This window comes from Nothobranchius furzeri, chromosome 4 (genome assembly GCF_043380555.1).
Source record: "Nothobranchius furzeri strain GRZ-AD chromosome 4, NfurGRZ-RIMD1, whole genome shotgun sequence".
Lineage (NCBI taxonomy): Eukaryota > Metazoa > Chordata > Actinopteri > Cyprinodontiformes > Nothobranchiidae > Nothobranchius > Nothobranchius furzeri.
This window is the reverse complement of record NC_091744.1, coordinates 59619546-59641916: the sequence shown is the minus strand read 5'-3', so window position 1 is coordinate 59641916 and position 22371 is coordinate 59619546. Positions and strand designations below refer to the sequence as shown.

Here is a 22371-nt window from a genome sequence, read left to right as displayed (position 1 = left end):
AGAACATCTAACAGCTGACACTCGAGAGAAAAGTGATCATCTGAAGGTTCAAAGGTTAATCCAGAGGCTCACTGGGGTCTTGTTTCCTGAATGGTTTCATATCTCCAGACATGAATCTCACCTTAGAGGAGCCTTTGGGACTGATGGTGAAAGCAGGTTTGGTGGGCTCCTCCTCCTTTTGTTTCTTCTTCTCTGCAGCTTCCGCTCTTCTCTTCTCTATCTCCTCCTTCATCCTCTTTCTCTCCTCCTGTTGTATAAAAAAACAATTAGCTGATAAATATCTAATCCCCTGGAGAATCCCAGAGTTACACGTTGAAGCTGTAAACAACCACCTGCTCCTTGGTTTTCTTCTCCTCCTGCTCCCTCTTTTTCTGCATCTCCTCCTCCTCTAGAACTTTCCTCCTCTCCTCCCGTTTCCTCCTCAGCTCCCCCAGCTCAGCCTCTGCGTCCTGCTGCTTCTGCTTCATCTTCTCCAACTCTTCGCTCTCCGTGTTGTTCCGTCTCTGCTTCAGCTCCTGCAGCTTACGCTCAGCCTCCCGCCGCTGCGCGTCGTCAGCCTTGGTGGACGGAGCGCTGTCTCTGCTCAGGCACACGCACATTTTTGAGATGGAACAAGTCAAATCCCACCAACATGATCAGTCTGTCAAAGGTCACCTCAACGGTTGTTCAAACTTCTTGAACTTGTTGTCGGCGACAGCTCGGTTCTGTTTAGATGCTTCGCTCTGGCGATAAGAGAAAACAGATGTTACTGACGGCAGCCGCACCAGAGGACAGTGGCGTTTGTTTTACCTTCTCCTTAAACCCAAATGGTTTCGGTTTCTCCTCCTTTGGATCAGAAGGAGAGACAGAAAAAGCAAAATGAAAAACAGCAACAACACTCTGATGTCTGTCATCGCTTCTTCTCTAAATAAAAACAAAAACACTGAAAACGTTCAAACTTGTTTAAGTTCAATTCAGTTTCTGAAGTTTTCTTTTTGTTTTTATTCTTTTTAGGAGCCAATCAGATCATCACATCAGTACCTCCACTTTCTTCTTTTTCTCCATCTCTTGTTTTTTACGCTTCTCCTCCTCCTCCTTTTTCTTTTTCTCCATCTCATTTTTCTGCCTCTTCTCCTCCTCTTTCTTCTTCTCCTCCTCCATTTCCCTTTTCCTCTTCTCTTCTTTCATCTTTTCCTCCATTTCTCTTTTTCGCCTCTCCTCCTCTTTCTTCTTCTCCTCCTGCTCCTTCTTCCTCAGCTTCTCCTCCTCCCTTTTCTTTTTCTCCTCCATTTCTTTTCTCTGTTTTTCTTCCTCTTCTTTCTTCTTCTCTTCCTCCATCTCCTTTTTCCTTTTTTCCTCCTCTTCCACTTTCAGCCTCTCTTCCATGGCTTTTTTCTGCTTTTCCTCTTCTTTTCTCATTTTTTCCTCTGTCTCTTTTTTACGTCTTTCTTCCTCCTCTTGTTTCAGCCGTTCTTCTTTTTCTCTTTGATGTCTCTCTTCTTCTTCTTCTCTCATCTTTCTCTCCTCTTCTTCCTTTCTCTGCCTTTCTTCCTCTTCCCTTTTTAGTTTTTCCTCCATGTCTCTTTGTTTCTTTTCTTCCTCTTCTATCTGTTGCTTCTCTTCTAGTTCTTTTTGCAGCCTTTCTTCATCCTCTCTTATTTTCCTTTCATCTTCCTCTTCATCAGGACCAGTTTCCTCCACCAGGTCCAGTTCAGCCTCCTCCTCTGCTGAGTCACTCTTCTCTTTGGTCTCCTGGTAAATTATAAAAGTCTTAATGATTTTTATTATTTCATGCTAATAAATGTGAAGTGAAACGAGCGTACCTCGACCACTGCGGCGCTTTCCTGTAACAAATGAAAAGACTTTAAGAATTATCATGAAAGCCTTTTTGTCCTCATTCATCTAAAATAACTTACCCTCTCCTCCTCCTTATCTCCATCCTCCTCTCTCCTCCAGGAGTTTGCACCGGCAGCCGCCTCACAGACACACTCCTCATTCTTTTCCTCCTCCTCCTCTGTCTCCTGGTGCCCGTTGCTGCTGCTGATGGAGGATTGCTCCTGTGGTGTGTCCCCTGTGCCGTTGGTGGAGCTGAATGTGGGGTCCAGCTCCTTCTGCCTCTCCATTGCCTCCTTCATCCTCTTCTGCCTGCGCTCCTCCCTCTTAGCCAGACGGTCCAGCAGAGCCTGGTCATCGTCTGCTCCTCCAGCTCCGGCCGCGTGAGACTCGGACTCCATCACACTGTGCATGTAAACCGTAATAAAATAAAACCTCAACAGTCTTGGACCATCACAGACTTGTTGATCAAACATCTCAGCTCAACCACAAACAGATGAACCCTGTTCCTTGCTGATTCACTTTCTTCCAGATAAAACATCACCTGCACCTGTTTGTGTTGATCGCATCTGCTGTTCCAGACTCCTCCATGTCCTTCATTTTCCTCCTCTCCTCCCGTGCACGTCTCCTTTGCTCACGCACTTCCTCTTCCTCATCGTCGTTGGCGTAACTCACCCTGGGAACACGAGCACAGGGTACAATTTAATCATTTTTTTCCCCATGTTTGCAAAATTGTAGAAATTTTAAACAAACTGGATAAAAAAAACACATTTTCAATACTATCTTGGCCAATTAGTGTGGAAACCATCAACAAGAGGGTCTTTGTACCGTTTGGAAAGGATTTAACCACAAAATGTCCACGAAAAAACTAAACTTGCCAAGAAGTTTGGTTAAACTCCTCTAAACCCCATCAAGTGGCATGCTGATGAAAGTTATAAAGCTTCCAGTGTCTGCAGCAATAAGGGAGGGGGGGTGGGGGGTACAGCTGGCAGAAACCGGCTGTAAGACTGTGAGAAAAATCCTGGGAATGCTCATAATGCTGGAGCTCTGGTGGCAGCGCTCATAAGGCAGCACAGTTAAAAAGATTTGTGGTTCAAATAAAAACCATCAAAGTAACCAGGAGCTTCTGCTCCAACACAGTTTTCAGTTTGACGTCACAAAAACACAAAAAACATCTCTCCTGCTGCTCGATAGTGAGTTTGATCAAATGAAGACAGCTAAGATCAACTCAACAGTCTCCTTTTTGTCCTGCCAACGTCATGGAACGTTAAACCCAATTATACTGCAGCCTGGACATATCTGTCATGGTGACGAGATTTGCGTGTGAATTCTTTACTTTTGGTGATTTTCTTGGATGCTAAACCAACATCAGTCTTCTCCGTCACGAGTCAAGATGGATGAGTCCATGAATGTTAAGTGACAGTGTGACGTAGATCTGTCAGGATTTTCTGAATTGAGAGTTTCCTCGTCTATTTTCTACCAGAAGCTAATGCAGGAGATAGGTGTAGGAGACTATTTCATGTCCAGCTTGCATGAAAAACTCAGAGTGACCGATTATAATCAGAAATATTAATAATAAATGTTTTTTTTTTTCTGTGAAGTTGACCTTTAATAAAAAACTGATGCTTTAATGAATGCGAACCTCACTTCCAGGCCATAACGACGACAGGCCTTCTTCAACATTAACCACCTTGCTACCATGAGCTGATATTTTCTTGCCTGTCGTAGAGTTCTGCATGAAAACCATCAGAAACATAAAGATAGAAAGGTTTACCACAGTCTGGGTTTGCTAGTGCAATGGCTGGCAGGTGCAAATTAGCAGGAGAGGTGGTTCATGGGCTGTTTGGCCTCCACTCCTTTGGCTAGGCCTCATTTAAGATTGAGATGAGGCCATTCTTCACCAAAATGCCTTTGCCACTGGATTGTAAACCATAATTATTTTCTTTATCTGCTAATCATCTCACCTGCCAATCTCACTTAATTCTCCCCCTCTGCACCGTGACTTTGCGGTCTGCATAATCACAGCCTGACACAGATCTACATCTCTACAGTTAATATTTACAGACTGAGGCAAATAGTTGAATCCAACCTGAAATAAAAACACAACGAATCACTGAGAAGATTGCTTTATCTATCCCTGTGATGGTGCAGCAGGCTGGTAGACAACATGTTTTAGTCCTGCAGGACACACCAGTTAAAGAAATGAGCATTTTAAAAAATAACCTCAATAGGGACGTAATTTTAGATAGCTTTGCTCCTGTTTCTTTGCCTGAGCTAACCAAACTAGTTAACTCTATGAAGACCTCTGCATGCCCCCTCGACATCTTACCCTCATCTTTGTTTAAAAGTGCTTTTCAGTCCATCAGTCCCAGTGTGCTCTCTATAATTAATGCTTCTCTGGTCTCTGGTCAGGTCCCTGCTTACTTTAAGAACGCTGTAATTCACCCGCTTCTTAAAAAACCGAGTCTCGACCCCTCTCTCCATAGCAGCTTCAGACCCATCTGTAAACTTCCGTTCATCTCCAAGGTCTTGGAAAAGGTTGTGGCTAAACAACTCACAGCTGCTCTTGATGAACATAACATCTATGATAGCTTCCAGTCAGGTTTTTGTAGAGCTCATTCTATTGAAACAGCTCTTCTTAGGGTCTCTAATGACCTTCTGACTCACAGTGATGCAGGGGACTGTTCTGTTCTGGTCCTGTTGGACCTGACTGCAGCCTTTGACACTGTTGACCATCACCTGCTACTGGAGAGGCTGAGAGACTGGGTAGGCCTATCAGGAACTGCTCTGGAGTGGTTCTCTTCTTATCTGAGCGCTCCTTTTCTGTGGCGTCTCCAAGTTTAGGTCCTCCACCACCTCCCTTACCCATGGTGTCCCACAAGGTTCTGTGCTGGGGCCTCTGCTCTTCCTCCTCTATCTGCTTCCTCTTCAGCACATCCTGAGCTCCTTCAAATGAATCTCCTACCATCTTTATGCAGATGACATCCAACCTGGGTGTGATTTTTGACTCTGAGCTGACTTTTATCCCACACATTAAAAATATCACAAAAATAGGTTTTTATCATCTAAAGAACATCACCAGAGTCCGCCCCATTCTCTCTCGGGCCAATACGGAGACGTTGATGCATGCTTTTATCACCAGTAGGATAGATTACTGCTTTCTGGTCTTCCCAAAAAGAGCATCTCAGGCTTACAAATTCTACAAAATTCGGCAGCACGTGTCCTGATGAAGACCAGGAGGCAGGAGCACATGACACCAGTTTTAGAATCATTGCATTGGCTCCCCGTATGTTTCAGGATCAATTTTAAGGTTCTTCTAATGGTTTTTAAGTGTCTTAACGGTCTTGGGCCTTCTTATCTATCAGAACTGCTTTTACAATATGAACCCTCGCGGCCTTTGCGCTCATCTGGCAGGCGTCTCCTGGTCATCCCTAAAGTCAGGACACACACTCACAGCGAGGCGTCCTTCCAGTGTTATGGCCCTTGCCTTTGGAACGAGCTGCCAGAGGACCTCAGGGCTGCAGAGAACGTTCATGTTTTTAAGTCCAGGCTCAAGACCCATCTGTTTAGGTTAGCTTTTATCTAAATATTTACTACAGTTTTATTTCTCGTTTTACATGATTATGTTTTGTTGCTTCCTTTGCTTGTTCTATATGATTATATTTTAGCACAGTTTTATTATTTAATATTATTATTCTACTGTCTATATGATTTTATTTATTACTTATTTTCTAACTTTTGTCATTTATATTAGCTCTTTTATTATATTTTTACTCATTTTATTCCAGTGTTTCCTCTGTGGGGGCCCTCTGCCCCAGGAGCGGTGGTCGACTGTAGCTTCCTGGGCGCTCTATAGCTGGGGGTCTATGCTCCCCCTCCACTGAGCGCCCTGACTTAGTGTGGAAGACCTGATGCTGCCGGGACAGACGGCTCCTCTGATGGCGTTACCATACTTGGCTCATCTGGACTCAGCCAAATATAATTTTTACTTGTGTGTGTGTGTGTGTGTGTGTGTGTGTGTGTGTGTGTGTGTGTGTGTGTGTGTGTGTGTGTGTGTGTGTGTGTGTGAGTCTGTGAGTGTGCGTGTGCTTGCATATGTCTGTTAATGTTTTTAACCTGTTATGGGAATTTGGGGTCATTTTGTAAAGCACTTTGTTTGAAAAGCACTTTATAAATAAATTTGATTGATTGAACTGTACATCTCCTTCAAGCCCCCATGAGAGGTCTAAGCTGCAGCTGTTACACACCTGCTTAGACTCTATCAAAACCTGGATGGCTGGGAGCTTTCTACAGCTGAATGAAGATAAGACTGAGATCCTCATCTGTGCCCCAGACAAGCTGGTTCCCAAAGTCAGAGACTCTCTTGGTCAGCTTGCTTCTCACACCAAACCTTCCGTCAGGAATCTTGGCGTGACCTTTGACCCAGCTCTCACCCTGGATTCTCATGTCAGTTCTCTTGTTCGCTCTTCCTTCTTCCATCTCAGGAACATTGCTAAGCTGAGTCCCATTCTGTCCCGCTCTGAACTTAAGACAGTTCTCCACACCTTCATCTCCTCACGCTTAGACTACTGTAACTCTCTTTTCACGTGTCTGAGCAGAACCTCCCTGAACCATCTACAGGGGGTTCAGAATGCCTGTGCTCGGCTTCTGACCAAGTCCTCCAAACACACCCACATCACCCCGCTTCTCTTCCAGCTTCACTGGCTGCCAGTCAACTTCAGGGTTCATTTCAAGATCCTGGTTCTGGTCTATAGGGCCTTACATGGACAAGCACCATCTTACATTGGTGATCTTCTTAGTCCCTACACCCCCAGCAGGTCCCTGAGGTCCAGTGATCAAAGCCTACTGGTTGTGCAGCACCAGGCTAAAGACCAAAGGTGACAGATCATTTGCTGCTGTGGCCCCAGACTCTGGACCTCTCTCTCCCTGAGCCTGAGATCAGTGGACTCAGTGGCCTCCTTTAAAAAGCAGCTGATGACTCACTAGTTCAAGCTGGCTTTTGTATGACCTTCTTCAACCCCTCTCTCTTTATTCTGTCCTCTCCACCTATTCCACCTTCCTCAGGATCCACTGATTTCCTCTTTCCTATTCACTCTCTCTCTCTTAAATTTTTTTCTTGTAAATCCCAATTGCCTATTTTTGCTCATTTTAAATATGTTTTGAAACATTTTCTAAATGCTTATTTTTACATTTTTTTTGTCTTTGTGAAGCACCTCGTGATTTTTATCTTGAGAGGCGCTATAGAAATGATATTTTCTTCTTCTTCTTCATCTTCTTCTTCTAAGAGCACAGATGCACAATATCCTCCTCTCAGGATTTTCTTTCACTGGTGAAATCCTGCAAAAGCACCTGGCTCAACTGGGGGGGGAGGGGGGCTCCAAGACTACCTGGTATTTTAGTCTAATTCAACTTCAACAGGGATTTATTAGCAGCTCAGGTTTCATGTGAAAACTATGTACAGGTCAGACAGTAAAAGGGTGGAGCTGGTGTGCTCAGACCACGCCCCTTTTTGTGCCGTCTAGGAATACTAAATGAAAAAAGTTTTCAAGCTAAATTTACTCCAGCTTGTTAAAAGTATCATTTTGTATGTGTGCGTTTCAAATGAGCTCAAAATAATCAAAATAATGTTGGACTGAATGATCTCCAGATTCTCCATCTGTTTATCTGCGTTTTGCTTTTATGTTTACTAAAAGATGTAATAAAAGATAATTTTACTTTTTTCAATTTTTGATTTTTAGAGCAGTGACAAACTGGCTTGCTGTGTGTTTTGCAATGTGAACATCCCATCCTTTATTAAAGTTACATAATCCCATATTATAAACCAGACTAGGGGGTCAGAGTGACCTCCTCAACGATCATTTATCTGCTCGAGAAAGGAAATGAGAAGCAGAGACAGAAGAGTCCAAACAGCCACGCAGCTGACAAACTTTGGAACAGCAAGCTGGGTCTGCCTGTCTCTTTAACTGCATGTTTAAGACTGAATCTGCGTGACCGTGTCTGTGTTTGCATGTGAGATTTACCATGTGTGTGTGTTTTTACCCACTTTTCAGCCTCAAGGCGCATCTGCTCTCTCCTCTGCCTCCTCAGCTCCATGCGGCGGTCAAAATCATCGTCCATGATGTCCCAAAGATTCTCCTTAGCTGGCCATTGAAACACACAAAAATGAAAATCAGTGTAACATTCAGGGGAAAACAAGTTTCATCTGAACCGTAATTCCAGTTTTGTGAGGTTTGTAACTCTCATACATGAAACAGAAGTCAGAAGATCAGCAGCATCTTCTGAGACTCACATCAACGCCTCGACCAGCAGAAGAACCTGCTGATGTTTCTTTACCTCAGCAGCATCTAAAGTTTAGAGCATAGGCAGCAGCCTCCGTCCTCGTGACGTTCGTCAGCCTCAGCAGTCTGGTTCATGTCTCAGCTCTTCAGCAGCCAGAAGCATTCCCGTTTGTCGTTTCTGCTACTTTAACTACCAGAAAAGGCAAAGCCTCCCTCCTCTTCCTCCTCCTCAGTCTGACTTCTGCTCGGCCTCGTTTTCCCTCCCTGATCTGTAACTTTTGGTCATCTATTCTTTAGCATGAACCCCGTCTCTATTAAATACAGAAGAAGACTCAGATTTTTGTGTTTCTGCATCTGTAAAAGTGGACTCATGGACAGAAAATGTTGTTAATGCAAAACCCGTGAAAGTTTCACGTGGGTAGTTCATGCAGCCCATTCCATAACTGAATAAAATCATCATGCTCCCAGTAAATACTGTGCTCTGCTGTTTATTTTTGGTCCCACTTAAAACAGCGATTAGCTCATCTCTCTGGTCAGAACTCATCTATATTTCTCCAAACTGAGGTTGTTCATAGATCTAGCTATTGTAGTTACACTATTTCTATTCTTGCATTTCTCACAGAAACACAAATCATGTTACTGTAACTTCTCTAAATTGTTGTCATAGTCTGAAGACCTTCAGCCTTTAGTGCCAACATTAAACCACTGACAACAAAAGCCTTTTTAACATTAAAGGAAGCTAATTCAGCCTTATTTGCTCTTTCAGGAAGTCTGGGAGTGGATGCTGGGTGCAGAGGAGCTTGATTTATAAATAAATATAGCTTAAAGCTTAATTCATGCTCCATAGAAGGCTGGACTACAGAGGGTCATGTCACACTATCATTCTTTTGTTTTTGCTCCTGTCCCTTCAGATGATCAGAGGAGTTGAGTGTGTGAGAGTAAAGTCTTCAGCAGAGCCAAATACAGTCAGACAGATGCACAGATTACACAACAAAACAAACATCAGACGGGTAACTTTCCAGGACAAGAAGGACACCGTTTTGTTGCATTTAACCCTTCATGAAAAACGGGAAATTCTGGTTTTACGTCTCGTAAAAAGTAAAAAAGAAACAAATGAGGTAGAATGTGACTTAGGGATCTAAAACTATGTTTGCTTTTTATTACAAACTGTCTCTGATCATCGCATTAATAAGACATTATTAACGTCAAGCTAGAAACCTTTAAAACAACAGTTAGGTGTCCCAGTGATGGAGTGGAAAACACCCTGATGTCTCCCTTGACTTTAGTATAGGATCTTCATTCATTCATTAGTCTTCTTAACAACTTGTGATGATCGAAAGAGAAACTGGTGCAGTTACTGGGCAGGCAGGGAACACCCTGGTCCGCTTACACTCGGCATTTTATCAACTAAATTATACAAAACAAAACTGTTTATTGTCTTATAAGCACTCCATCCTATTGGTGGGCTTGTTAAAATATTTTTGAATAATTTGCGGGTATCAAATTTTTCACAGGACTTCAATCTCTATAAAATGTATCAGTTTGAAACACCTGGATCCCACAACATTGGGTCTCAGCGACTGATCAAGATCTCAGGTATCTCAGGTACAGAGCTGCCGTTTTAACAGGATTTAATGTTTTTTTATTTACCTTTCACAAACAAACCAACTTAAAAACAAAAATGTTTTACTGTGTGTGATGTAAAAATATATTCTTTGCTTTACAGTTCAAACAAATTCTCAGACATAATTATAATGATTAATATCATAAAATAGCAAATAAAAAGAGGGGCTGAAGTTGGAGTAAAAGTGCTGACGGACAAATAACGTAAAAATGATTTAAATTAAAGTAAACAGCTGATTGGTCTCAGATTTGGTTTGTTTACATTTAAATTTTCCGGACAACTTATTAAATCCAGTCTGAAAGACGGAGGCCAAGTCTCAGAAAAATCATTTCAGTAATAAATAATCCTTCACTTTACAGTTAGATTAAAAACGTGTTCATGTTATCACACTGATATTAGCGTCAGAGATCACAGAAAGGAAATAAACGGAAAGAATTTCTCACCGTGTTTTATTTCATTGTTTTTAAGACTTTTATTTGAACCACCAGCAGCTCTGAACACTTGCTCCTGTCTACCGAACCGGACCGAATGAGACCACAAATGTTGGCGCACGCCTCCAGGATGTGCTCAAGCACTGGAAAGATGCCTCTGCGAGTACTCGCGATATCACACCAAGTTCACGCGAGATTACGTCACCAAAATGCTAAAATAATGAATACACACATTTAAAACACTAGTAGACACTCATTTATACAGTTTATCAGCAAAAAAAGGTTAATTTAGACGTTACTTGCTCTCTAAAAATCTTCCCAAAGGAAACAAATAAATGCTTTATGAAAGTTTGAGTAGTGCAGAATCAAGCTAGATGAATGCGTTGGCAGCAGCTTCACAGACCAGCGTCAGCGTGCTTACGTCATAAAGGTGACGTCATCATAGGTTTTAGTTTAGAACTCTTTGCACAGCATCTGTCATTCTCTTGTGATCTCTGCAGGAGCTAGACGTTCCCTGAGTTCAGCGAGAGTTTTCAGTCGTTTTGTGAACAGCAATCGGTTTTAGCACAGTAGGACAGCTATTTACTGGTTTTTACTGAAGCCTTCAACTGATTGCTTTATATTACGATGGCTAGTCAAACATCTCGTTTCCAGAAGGTGGCAAATGCCCCCTCTAGCACCAGCGATGTCTACAGCCTTAAACAGCAGTTTCAGAAGGAAATTAAAAGGCTTAACGGCCTTTTAAAAGAGGAGAGAGCTAAATCGTCTAACCCTGCGATAGACCAGCTCCGCAAAGAACTGGATCAAGTCAAGACCCAGTTGGCTAACGAAAAATCTGTGAACCAGATCTTTAGCAACAAAGACAAGGAGACTCAAAGAGAGCTTGAGAATTTGATGGAAAACACCTCCAGCATTCAAGCCACGCTTAAACATGACTTGAAGACACTTCAGCAAGCTCACGAAGATCTGAAGGTGACTTATCTCAATAGTCAGAAGAGTTTTTCATCTGAGCTTCAGAAGGAGAAAGACATAATCCAGGAACTCCAGAATGAGTTAGGCCAGTGCAAAGATTCATATCAACAGCTGATGGTGAACTTTGACAAACAGGTTTCCGTTTGTCGGCTGTCAAAAGCCTCCGACCACCAAACCAAACAAAAACTGAAAAAACTCAATCAAGCCTACAAAGATCTGAAAGTGACCCATCTTAATAACAAACAGAACTTTTCATCTGAGCTTCAGAAGGAGAAAAGCACAATCCAGGATCTCCAGAATGAATTAGGCCAGTTGAAAGATTCATATCAACAACTGAAGATAAACTTTGATAAACAAGTTTCTGTTTGTCAGCTGTCAAAAAATTCTGAATGCAAAACCAAACAGGAACTTCAACAACTTCAGCTAGCCCATGAGAAGTTGAAGGAGACGTTCCAAAACAGCCAAAAAGAGGTTTTACCAGAGCCCAGAAAAATCAAAGTGCTGCGCAAACGATCAAACAAATTCAAGGCTTCATATCAAGACCTGAAGCTGAAACACAATCAAGAAATCTCTGTTTACAAAATCAGTCAAGAGATGAAAAAGCTTCAACAAATGAATGCAGACTTGAACGCCACACTTGTCAAAAGCCAAACCCAGCTCCTGTCAGAACTACAGAAAGAGAAGTGTACAGTGAGAGAGCTCCAGAGTGAACTGAACCTTTCCAAAGTTTTGTACGAAGACCTGAAACTTAAGTACAATCAAGATGTTTTAGTCAGTCAGCATTTGAAAAACATCAAAGATAAATCTACTGGGGAGCCGCAGGACATAAAGCAACTCAGAGCTGAACACGACGCCATGTGTAAAACTCTGATTGAAGCCAACAGATCCTTGTACACGTCTACGGAGCAGACTAAAATTCAGATGCAAGCTGAGTTGGACGAGGTCAAAGACTCTTTGGTGCTTCACAAATTAAACTCTGGTTGGGATCAAGCTTTGTTAGTGTCCCAGTTAAAAGTTTATGATCAGTTGCTTCGTGAGGAAACTGAAGCCCACTGCCAAACACAAGCTAGTCACTTCCTGGAGCTGAATGGTTTTCAAGCAGAGAGCAGTTTGGGTCAGAACCAGTCTCAAAAGAGAAAGAGACCCACAGAAGCAGAGGACGAGACACAGAACAGAGAGGTAAAACAGAGGAAACTGATCCGTCGTGAGTAATCAAGACAGACAGAAAATCACACAGTGCTTCACATAAACAAAAGCTGGTTCACCGCGTCTCGTAACACACTTCATGGACATTCAGAAGTAGGTGGTCAGCTGATCCGAGTGCACGAGATGGTTTGTAGGGCATCCTAAGCTCTGTGAGACATGAGGGTGCCATGTTATGGATGGATTTAAAAAACAAACAGGAGACTTTTGAACCTTATCTGAAAAAACACTGGTAGCCAATGTAGCTCAGCTAAAACGGGTGTAAAGTGAGAACGGCTGTTTGATTTAGAGAGAGATCTAGCTGCTCGTTCTGAACGTTTGTAGAGTTAACTGCAGACTTGTTTACACCTAGCAGATTAGAGTTACTGTAATCTAGTCTTGATGTAATGAAAGCACGTATGACCGACTCCAGATGAGGTCTTTTAAGGATCTGCTTACGGCAGGTTATGCCACATCGTTAGAAGAAACTAAATTTGACACAGTGGCGTTTATCTGAGGCAGTGTAGAGAGATCTGATCTAACCAAGTCACAAAAAAACTTATCATTGCTTTTATTCGTCAGGCTCCAGGCTCCAGAAGGTAAGTATCTGCTCTAGGGGTGTCCCGATACTACTTTTTCACTTCCGATTTGATATTATTATTGCCGCCTTCAGTATTGACCGATATCAATCTGATCCGATATCAGCGTAAATCATACATACATTTTTTAACCATTGGTTGCAAAAATGTGAACCTTAACGGACTACTTAAATCAGAGATTTTTGATGCAGTCTGATAAAATCCCATACTGTGTTTTTGGGGCCGATAACGAATTACTTTCGATATTGTAACGGGACATCCCTAATCTGCTCTCTCACCCCCCAGTCAGTCGTGGCAGATGACTGCCCATACTGAGCCAGGTTCTGCTGGAGGTTTCTTCCCGTTAAAGGGGAGTTTTTCCTCTCCACTGTTGCTACATGCTTGCTTAGTATGGGGATTGCTGTAAAGTCACTGGCACAACAAGTTAGTGACTCGATGCAGTCTGCTGGGTTTTCTTAGTTAGGAGTCTTTTAACTAATTGGCACGATCAACTGAACTGAAAGCACTATTTAATAAGTTAACTCATTTGGAATGTTTGCCTTGTAAAGACTTATGTTGTGAATTGGCGCTTTATAAATATCTCAATTAAACTGAATTAAAAGCAAGGCTGCACAGTGGCACAGTGGTTAGAGCTGTTGCCTTGTAGCAAGAAGGTCCTGGGTTCGCGGCCTGGGATCTTTCTGCGTGGAGGTTGCATGTTCTCCCTGTGCATGCGTGGGTTCTGTCCGGCTAGTCCGGCTTCCTCCCACAGTCCAAAAGCATGATTGATTGGTTAATGGTTAACTGATAAAAAAAACAAAAACAAAAAAACAAAACAAAAAAACCCACTCGTGACCTGCACCTTGACGTGGTGAGTGGGCTTCTCACTAAGACAGGTCGATTGAAACTGTGTCTGCTTGACTGCTATTTTCCAAATTTTAATCTCAGGGCCCATAATGAACTCTGTTTATGTTACAGCGCCCTCTCCTGGTTGCAGTGACGGGTGGACCAGTCATCATGGATTTAAAGGAACTTCCAAGTTTTCTTGTTAAATGCTGGACGGCTGCGAGCATTAGATTGGGATAAAAGAGGTGGATTTGAGATGATGTTTTCCAGTGAAGGACAGCTTGGCATGTTAGCATGGTATTGCAACGCAGGAGATGAAATCACTGGTTTGTTTTCCAATGGTGGACATATCGGACCAGCTGTCAAGGATTGGTGAGAAGAAGGCGGAAAATAGGGCTTGCTTTCAATTTTCACCTCTTTTTCTTTAACAGCCTCTATTCTTGTAATAGAGCAAGTATTCAGATTATCTGAGGTGATTTCATGCTGATAAATCTGTATGTTGTTTCCTACATCTGAGATTTTTCCTGGCTTGATTAAGTCTTTGTCAAAACAAACCCTTTTTATCTCTTCCTTATCTGAAGTCGGTGCCACCACTAGCTCAAATTTGTTTTCAAATTCTGGACATCTGGCACCAACAACCTCTTTTCCAACCCCCATTTCTGCAATCAAGCAAGTATTAAGAGTATCTGAGGTGCTTTTCTCTGAAAGCCAAGTTTCTGCATCTGTTAGAAGAGATTCTTATGAGATTTTTCCCGGCATTAAGTTCTCAGCAGAACAAACTCTTTTTTTCCCTTTCTTATCTGAAGTCGGTGCCACCAGCGGTTCAGCAGGATCTTTGCTGGGTGCTTTAGAGCTTTTATTGCAGTCTGCAGTTTGACAATTTCACTGTCTTTATTTTTTATGGTTTCTTTCAGTTTTTGTAAGTCCGTTTTAAAACTCTCCTCAGTTTCCTGAAGTCGTGTGTGCAGATCTGATTCACTGGTGATCAAATCCTCCAGAACAGCTAAAACTTTCTGACAAATCTCTTCAGATTTTTGCATCTGAACAAGCAGCTCGGGCTTGCTGACATCAAAAAGCATAGTCACCTCCGTCAGCTGCTTTTCAACAATCAAGACATCGGTTTGACTAGATGCTGAGGTGAGATTTTTTCTAAGAAAAAACATTTTCATCTTGGAAATTATCTCTTGTGGACCATTCTTTGTGTTTGGCTGTTGTCGGTCTGTCAAGCATTCAGCATTCACAGATGGAAGTGTTGAAAATACTCAGACTCAAATATGTAAAACGCTATCGGATCTGTCAAGATGTGACCGTCAGAAACTAACCGCTTATGACTAGTAATGTCTGAGTTCTACAGCTGTCTAGATGGAGTGCTCTGTGAATTCATCAAAGCAAATAATTAATGTAATTAATTAATTACATTACATTAATTATTTGCTTTGATGACATCATAGAGCACTCCATCTAGATGAATGAATGAATGAATGAATAAATGAATGAATTAATTAACCTGCTGCTGCAGCAAGCAGGAACTTTGTTTTTATGCAACTGGTGGAGTTTGTAATATTATTTACCTTATTATTATTATTCTTATCATTTTTAGTATTATTAATATATTTTTAATTATTATTATTAAGGGACCTGCTGTTGCAGTGGCTCGGCAGTGGGAGGTGTGCTATGGCTTTTCTAAGCGATCTGACTTACCATGGCGAAATAAGTAGCAGAAAAAATTAAAAACATTCCCATTTTGGGGCAGATTTAACAATCCTTTCAAATTTTGAGAGAGTGGAACTTTTACATTAGCATAAAAACTGTCTTGTGCCAGGTGGCAGGTCTCTTTTTAAAACCACATTCCTGACAGTTACATCCATGCACTGTGGTCCTGTCCACCTGTCCAGGAATTTTGAGGTAGAGTATGTGAAAATCTGTCAAAGTCTCTGAAATGTCATATCCCAACCTCTCCCTCTCTTTGTTTGCTGGGAAACCTGGATGATGTCCAGATTGAAACATTTTTAGTTCACGTGGTTCTGACTGCCATATGCATCGCTTAGAAATCTATCCTCATGAATTGGAAAAATAGAGATACTCTTTGCATTAACCAGTATAGAAATCTTTTCTTAGATCATATTACACTTGATACAGCCTCCGCTTCCACTTCAAGTCAATCTCTCTGGGCATTCCCTGGAGGTGGGTTCACTGGGGGTGTCTGGGGCTGGGGAGCTGCTGCCCCCGTCTGGAGGTGCTTGGGTTGCCTCGGGGGGTGGACTACTGGCGGTTGTGAGTGGGGCCCCTTGGGGGGTCTTGGCGGTGGCCATGGGTTGCTGTCTGGCGGCTGCATTGCCTCTGAGTAGATCTGGGTGGGGGCCTGGGGGCTCGGGGTGTGGGGGAGGCGGGCCCCGTGTGGGGATCTGGACAGGGCCTTGGGGATGAGGTCCTGACTCGTAAGCTGCCGGGAAGAAAGCAGGAACAAGTGCCAGCGCATGGCCCAGAATCAAGGGCCTCAGGTGAACCTTGACTCCTCTGGAATAACAACTCTGTCCCATCACAGGGGAGGGGGATGTCCAGGAGGGGAGGACCCAACCTTACCTGGATGTCTCATGTCTTAAATATTCTGGAAGCTGTGCAAATGCAGGGATGCAAGTAGATATTCTGCTGTGGTGGGGCTGGGTTGGTGCCCTCGGACTCAGTGGGGCTCTGCGATGCTGCTTTATGATGCATAACACACTTTTCACACGTTTTAACAAAAAAGCCCTTGACCGCCTTCAGTTGGTCCAGAACTCTGCAGCGAGGCTGCTAACTGGAGCAAACAGAAGAGCACACATCACTCCTATTCTAATGTCTCTCTGCAGAAAATGTTGTTAATGCAAAACCCGTGAAAGTTTCACGTGGGTAGTTCATGCAGCCCATTCCATAACTGAATAAAATCATCATGCTCCCAGTAAATACTGTGCTCTGCTGTTTATTTTTGGTCCCACTTAAAACAGCGATTAGCTAATCTCTCTGGTCAGAACTCATCTATATTTCTCCAAACTGAGATTGTTCATAGATCTAGCTATTGTAGTTACACTATTTCTATTCTTGCATTTCTCACAGAAACACAAATCATGTTACTGTAACTTCTCTAAATTGTTGTCATAGTCTGAAGACCTTCAGCCTTTAGTGCCAACATTAAACCACTGACAACAAAAGCCTTTTTAACATTAAAGGAAGCTAATTCAGCCTTATTTGCTCTTTCAGGAAGTCTGGGAGTGGATGCTGGGTGCAGAGGAGCTTGATTTATAAATAAATATAGCTTAAAGCTTAATTCATGCTCCATAGAAGGCTGGACTACAGAGAGTCATGTCACACTATCATTCTTTTGTTTTTGCTCCTGTCCCTTCAGATGATCAGAGGAGTTGAGTGTGTGAGAGTAAAGTCTTCAGCAGAGCCAAATACAGTCAGACAGATGCACAGATTACACAACAAAACAAACATCAGACGGGTAACTTTCCAGGACAAGAAGGACACCGTTTTGTTGCATTTAACCCTTCATGAAAAACGGGAAATTCTGGTTTTACGTCTCGTAAAAAGTAAAAAAGAAACAAATGAGGTAGAATGTGACTTAGGGATCTAAAACTATGTTTGCTTTTTATTACAAACTGTCTCTGATCATCGCATTAATAAAACATTATTAACGTCAAGCTAGAAACCTTTAAAACAACAGTTAGGTGTCCCAGTGATGGAGTGGAAAACACCCTGATGTCTCCCTTGACTTTAGTATAGGATCTTCATTCATTCATTAGTCTTCTTAACAACTTGTGATGATCGAAAGAGAAACTGGTGCAGTTACTGGGCAGGCAGGGAACACCCTGGTCCGCTTACACTCGGCATTTTATCAACTAAATTATACAAAACAAAACTGTTTATTGTCTTATAAGCACTCCATCCTATTGGTGGGCTTGTTAAAATATTTTTGAATAATTTGCAGGTATCAAATTTTTCACAGGACTTCAATCTCTATAAAATGTATCAGTTTGAAACACCTGGATCCCACAACATTGGGTCTCAGCGACTGATCAAGATCTCAGGTATCTCAGGTACAGAGCTGCCGTTTTAACAGGATTTAATGTTTTTTTATTTACCTTTCACAAACAAACCAACTTAAAAACAAAAATGTTTTACTGTGTGTGATGTAAAAATATATTCTTTGCTTTACAGTTCAAACAAATTCTCAGACATAATTATAATGATTAATATCATAAATTGCAAATAAAAGGAGGGGCTGAAGTTGGAGTAAAAGTGCTGACGGACAAATAACAACGTAAAAATTATTTAAATTAAAGTAAACAGCTGATTGGTCTCAGATTTGGTTTGTTTACATTTAAATTTTCCGGACAACTTATTAAATCCAGTCTGAAGGACGGAGGCCAAGTCTCAGAAAAATCATTTCAGTAATAAATAATCCTTCACTTTACAGTCAGATTATAAACGTGTTCATGTTATCACACTGATATTAGCGTCAGAGATCACAGAAAGGAAATAAACGGAAATAATTTCTCACCGTGTTTTATTTCATTGTTTTTAAGACTTTTATTTGAACCACCAGCAGCTCTGAACACTTGCTCCTGTCTACCGAACCGGACCGAATGAGACCACAAATGTTGGCGCATGCCTCCAGGATGTGCTCAAGCACTGGAAAGATGCCTCTGCGAGTACTCGCGATATCACACCAAGTTCACGCGAGATTTCGTTACCAAAATGCTAAAATAATGAATACACACATTTAAAACACTATTAGACACTCATTTATACAGTTTATCAGCAAAAAAAGGTTAATTTAGACGTTACTTGCTCTCTAAAAATCTTCCCAAAGGAAACAAATAAATGCTTTATGAAAGTTTGAGTAGTGCAGAATCAAGCTAGATGAATGCGTTGGCAGCAGCTTCACAGACCAGCGTCAGCGTGCTTACGTCATAAAGGTGACGTCATCATAGGTTTTAGTTTAGAACTCTTTGCACAGCATCTGTCATTCTCTTGTGATCTCTGCAGGAGCTAGACGTTCCCTGAGTTCAGCGAGAGTTTTCAGTCGTTTTGTGAACAGCAATCGGTTTTAGCACAGTAGGACAGCTATTTACTGGTTTTTACTGAAGCCTTCAACTGATTGCTTTATATTACGATGGCTAGTCAAACATCTCGTTTCCAGAAGGTGGCAAATGCCCCCTCTAGCACCAGCGATGTCTACAGCCTTAAACAGCAGTTTCAGAAGGAAATTAAAAGGCTTAACGGCCTTTTAAAAGAGGAGAGAGCTAAATCGTCTAACCCTGCGATAGACCAGCTCCGCAAAGAACTGGATCAAGTCAAGACCCAGTTGGCTAACGAAAAATCTGTGAACCAGATCTTAAGCAACAAAGACAAGGAGACTCAAAGAGAGCTTGAGAATTTGATGGAAAACACCTCCAGCATTCAAGCCACGCTTAAACATGACTTGAAGACACTTCAGCAAGCTCACGAAGATCTGAAGGTGACTTATCTCAATAGTCAGAAGAGTTTTTCATCTGAGCTTCAGAAGGAGAAAGACATAATCCAGGAACTCCAGAATGAGTTAGGCCAGTGCAAAGATTCATATCAACAGCTGATGGTGAACTTTGACAAACAGGTTTCCGTTTGTCGGCTGTCAAAAGCCTCCGACCACCAAACCAAACAAAAACTGAAAAAACTCAATCAAGCCTACAAAGATCTGAAAGTGACCCATCTTAATAACAAACAGAACTTTTCATCTGAGCTTCAGAAGGAGAAAAGCACAATCCAGGATCTCCAGAATGAATTAGGCCAGTTGAAAGATTCATATCAACAACTGAAGATAAACTTTGATAAACAAGTTTCTGTTTGTCAGCTGTCAAAAAATTCTGAATGCAAAACCAAACAGGAACTTCAACAACTTCAGCTAGCCCATGAGAAGTTGAAGGAGACGTTCCAAAACAGCCAAAAAGAGGTTTTACCAGAGCCCAGAAAAATCAAAGTGCTGCGCAAACGATCAAACAAATTCAAGGCTTCATATCAAGACCTGAAGCTGAAACACAATCAAGAAATCTCTGTTTACAAAATCAGTCAAGAGATGAAAAAGCTTCAACAAATGAATGCAGACTTGAACGCCACACTTGTCAAAAGCCAAACCCAGCTCCTGTCAGAACTACAGAAAGAGAAGTGTACAGTGAGAGAGCTCCAGAGTGAACTGAACCTTTCCAAAGTTTTGTACGAAGACCTGAAACTTAAGTACAATCAAGATGTTTTAGTCAGTCAGCATTTGAAAAACATCAAAGATAAATCTACTGGGGAGCCGCAGGACATAAAGCAACTCAGAGCTGAACACGACGCCATGTGTAAAACTCTGATTGAAGCCAACAGATCCTTGTACACGTCTACGGAGCAGACTAAAATTCAGATGCAAGCTGAGTTGGACGAGGTCAAAGACTCTTTGGTGCTTCACAAATTAAACTCTGGTTGGGATCAAGCTTTGTTAGTGTCCCAGTTAAAAGTTTATGATCAGTTGCTTCGTGAGGAAACTGAAGCCCACTGCCAAACACAAGCTAGTCACTTCCTGGAGCTGAATGGTTTTCAAGCAGAGAGCAGTTTGGGTCAGAACCAGTCTCAAAAGAGAAAGAGACCCACAGAACCAGAGGACGAGACACAGAACAGAGAGGTAAAACAGAGGAAACTGATCCGTCGTGAGTAATCAAGACAGACAGAAAATCACACAGTGCTTCACATAAACAAAAGCTGGTTCACCGCGTCTCGTAACACACTTCATGGACATTCAGAAGTAGGTGGTCAGCTGATCCGAGTGCACGAGATGGTTTGTAGGGTGTCCTAAGCTCTGTGAGATATGAGGGTGCCATGTTATGGATGGATTTAAAAAACAAACAGGAGACTTTTGAACCTTATCTGAAAAAACACTGGTAGCCAATGTAGCTCAGCTAAAACGGGTGTAAAGTGAGAACGGCTGTTTGATTTAGAGAGAGATCTAGCTGCTCGTTCTGAACGTTTGTAGAGTTAACTGCAGACTTATTTACACCTAGCAGATTAGAGTTACTGTAATCTAGTCTTGATGTAATGAAAGCACGTATGACCGACTCCAGATGAGGTCTTTTAAGGATCTGCTTACGGCAGGTTATGCCACATCGTTAGAAGAAACTAAATTTGACACAGTGGCGTTTATCTGAGGCAGTGTAGATAGATCTGATCTAACCAAGTCACAAAAAAACTTATCATTGCTTTTATTCGTCAGGCTCCAGGCTCCAGAAGGTAAGTATCTGCTCTAGGGGGTGTCCCGATACAACTTTTTCACTTCCGATTTGATATTATTATTGCCGCCTTCAGTATTGACCGATATCAATCTGATCCGATATCAGCGTAAATCATACATACATTTTTTAACCATTGGTTGCAAAAATGTGAACCTTAACGGACTACTTAAATCAGAGATTTTTGATGCAGTCTGATAAAATCCCATACTGTGTTTTTGGGGCCGATAACGAATTACTTTCAATATTGTAACGGGACATCCCTAATCTGCTCTCTCACCCCCAGTCAGTCGTGGCAGATGACTGCCCATACTGAGCCAGGTTCTGCTGGAGGTTTCTTCCCGTTAAAGGGGAGTTTTTCCTCTCCACTGTTGCTACATGCTTGCTTAGTATGGGGATTGCTGTAAAGTCACTGGCACAACAAGTTAGTGACTCGATGCAGTCTGCTGGGTTTTCTTAGTTAGGAGTCTTTTAACTAATTGGCACGATCAACTGAACTGAAAGCACTATTTAATAAGTTAACTCATTTGGAATGTTTGCCTTGTAAAGACTTATGTTGTGAATTGGCGCTTTATAAATATCTCAATTAAACTGAATTAAAAGCAAGGCTGCACAGTGGCACAGTGGTTAGAGCTGTTGCCTTGTAGCAAGAAGGTCCTGGGTTCGCGGCCTGGGATCTTTCTGCGTGGAGGTTGCATGTTCTCCCTGTGCATGCGTGGGTTCTGTCCGGCTAGTCCGGCTTCCTCCCACAGTCCAAAAGCATGATTGATTGGTTAATGGTTAACTGATAAAAAAAACAAAAACAAAAAAACAAAACAAAAAAACCCACTCGTGACCTGCACCTTGACGTGGTGAGTGGGCTTCTCACTAAGACAGGTCGATTGAAACTGTGTCTGCTTGACTGCTATTTTCCAAATTTTAATCTCAGGGCCCATAATGAACTCTGTTTATGTTACAGCGCCCTCTCCTGGTTGCAGTGACGGGTGGACCAGTCATCATGGATTTAAAGGAACTTCCAAGTTTTCTTGTTAAATGCTGGACGGCTGCGAGCATTAGATTGGGATAAAAGAGGTGGATTTGAGATGATGTTTTCCAGTGAAGGACAGCTTGGCATGTTAGCATGGTATTGCAACGCAGGAGATGAAATCACTGGTTTGTTTTCCAATGGTGGACATATCGGACCAGCTGTCAAGGATTGGTGAGAAGAAGGCGGAAAATAGGGCTTGCTTTCAATTTTCACCTCTTTTTCTTTAACAGCCTCTATTCTTGTAATAGAGCAAGTATTCAGATTATCTGAGGTGATTTCATGCTGATAAATCTGTATGTTGTTTCCTACATCTGAGATTTTTCCTGGCTTGATTAAGTCTTTGT

General features: G+C 42.0%; 1 protein-coding gene across 6 annotated transcripts in view; it reads right to left on the bottom strand.

The window, feature by feature from the left end:
- cald1b (caldesmon 1b) overlaps positions 1 to 22371 on the bottom strand; it is a 54097-nt gene that overhangs the window by 8110 nt on the left and 23616 nt on the right. The window contains exons 1-10 of one of the 6 annotated variants that reach the window (XM_054733561.2): positions 10158 to 10297; positions 7856 to 7952; positions 2363 to 2488; positions 1896 to 2217; positions 1803 to 1823; positions 1021 to 1731; positions 790 to 825; positions 655 to 722; positions 330 to 579; positions 122 to 247 (exon numbers count right to left, since the gene is read on the bottom strand). In XM_054733561.2, the coding sequence (XP_054589536.1) occupies positions 122 to 247; positions 330 to 579; positions 655 to 722; positions 790 to 825; positions 1021 to 1731; positions 1803 to 1823; positions 1896 to 2217; positions 2363 to 2488; positions 7856 to 7929 (1734 nt within the window). In that variant the 5' untranslated portion in view covers positions 7930 to 7952; positions 10158 to 10297. Of the gene's footprint in view, positions 1 to 121; positions 248 to 329; positions 580 to 654; positions 723 to 789; positions 826 to 1020; positions 1732 to 1802; positions 1824 to 1895; positions 2218 to 2362; positions 2489 to 7855; positions 7953 to 8057; positions 9658 to 10157; positions 10298 to 22371 lie in introns of those variants that run through there. The other 5 variants (XM_054733562.2, XM_054733563.2, XM_054733564.2 and 2 more) reach the window with 5 other exon arrangements.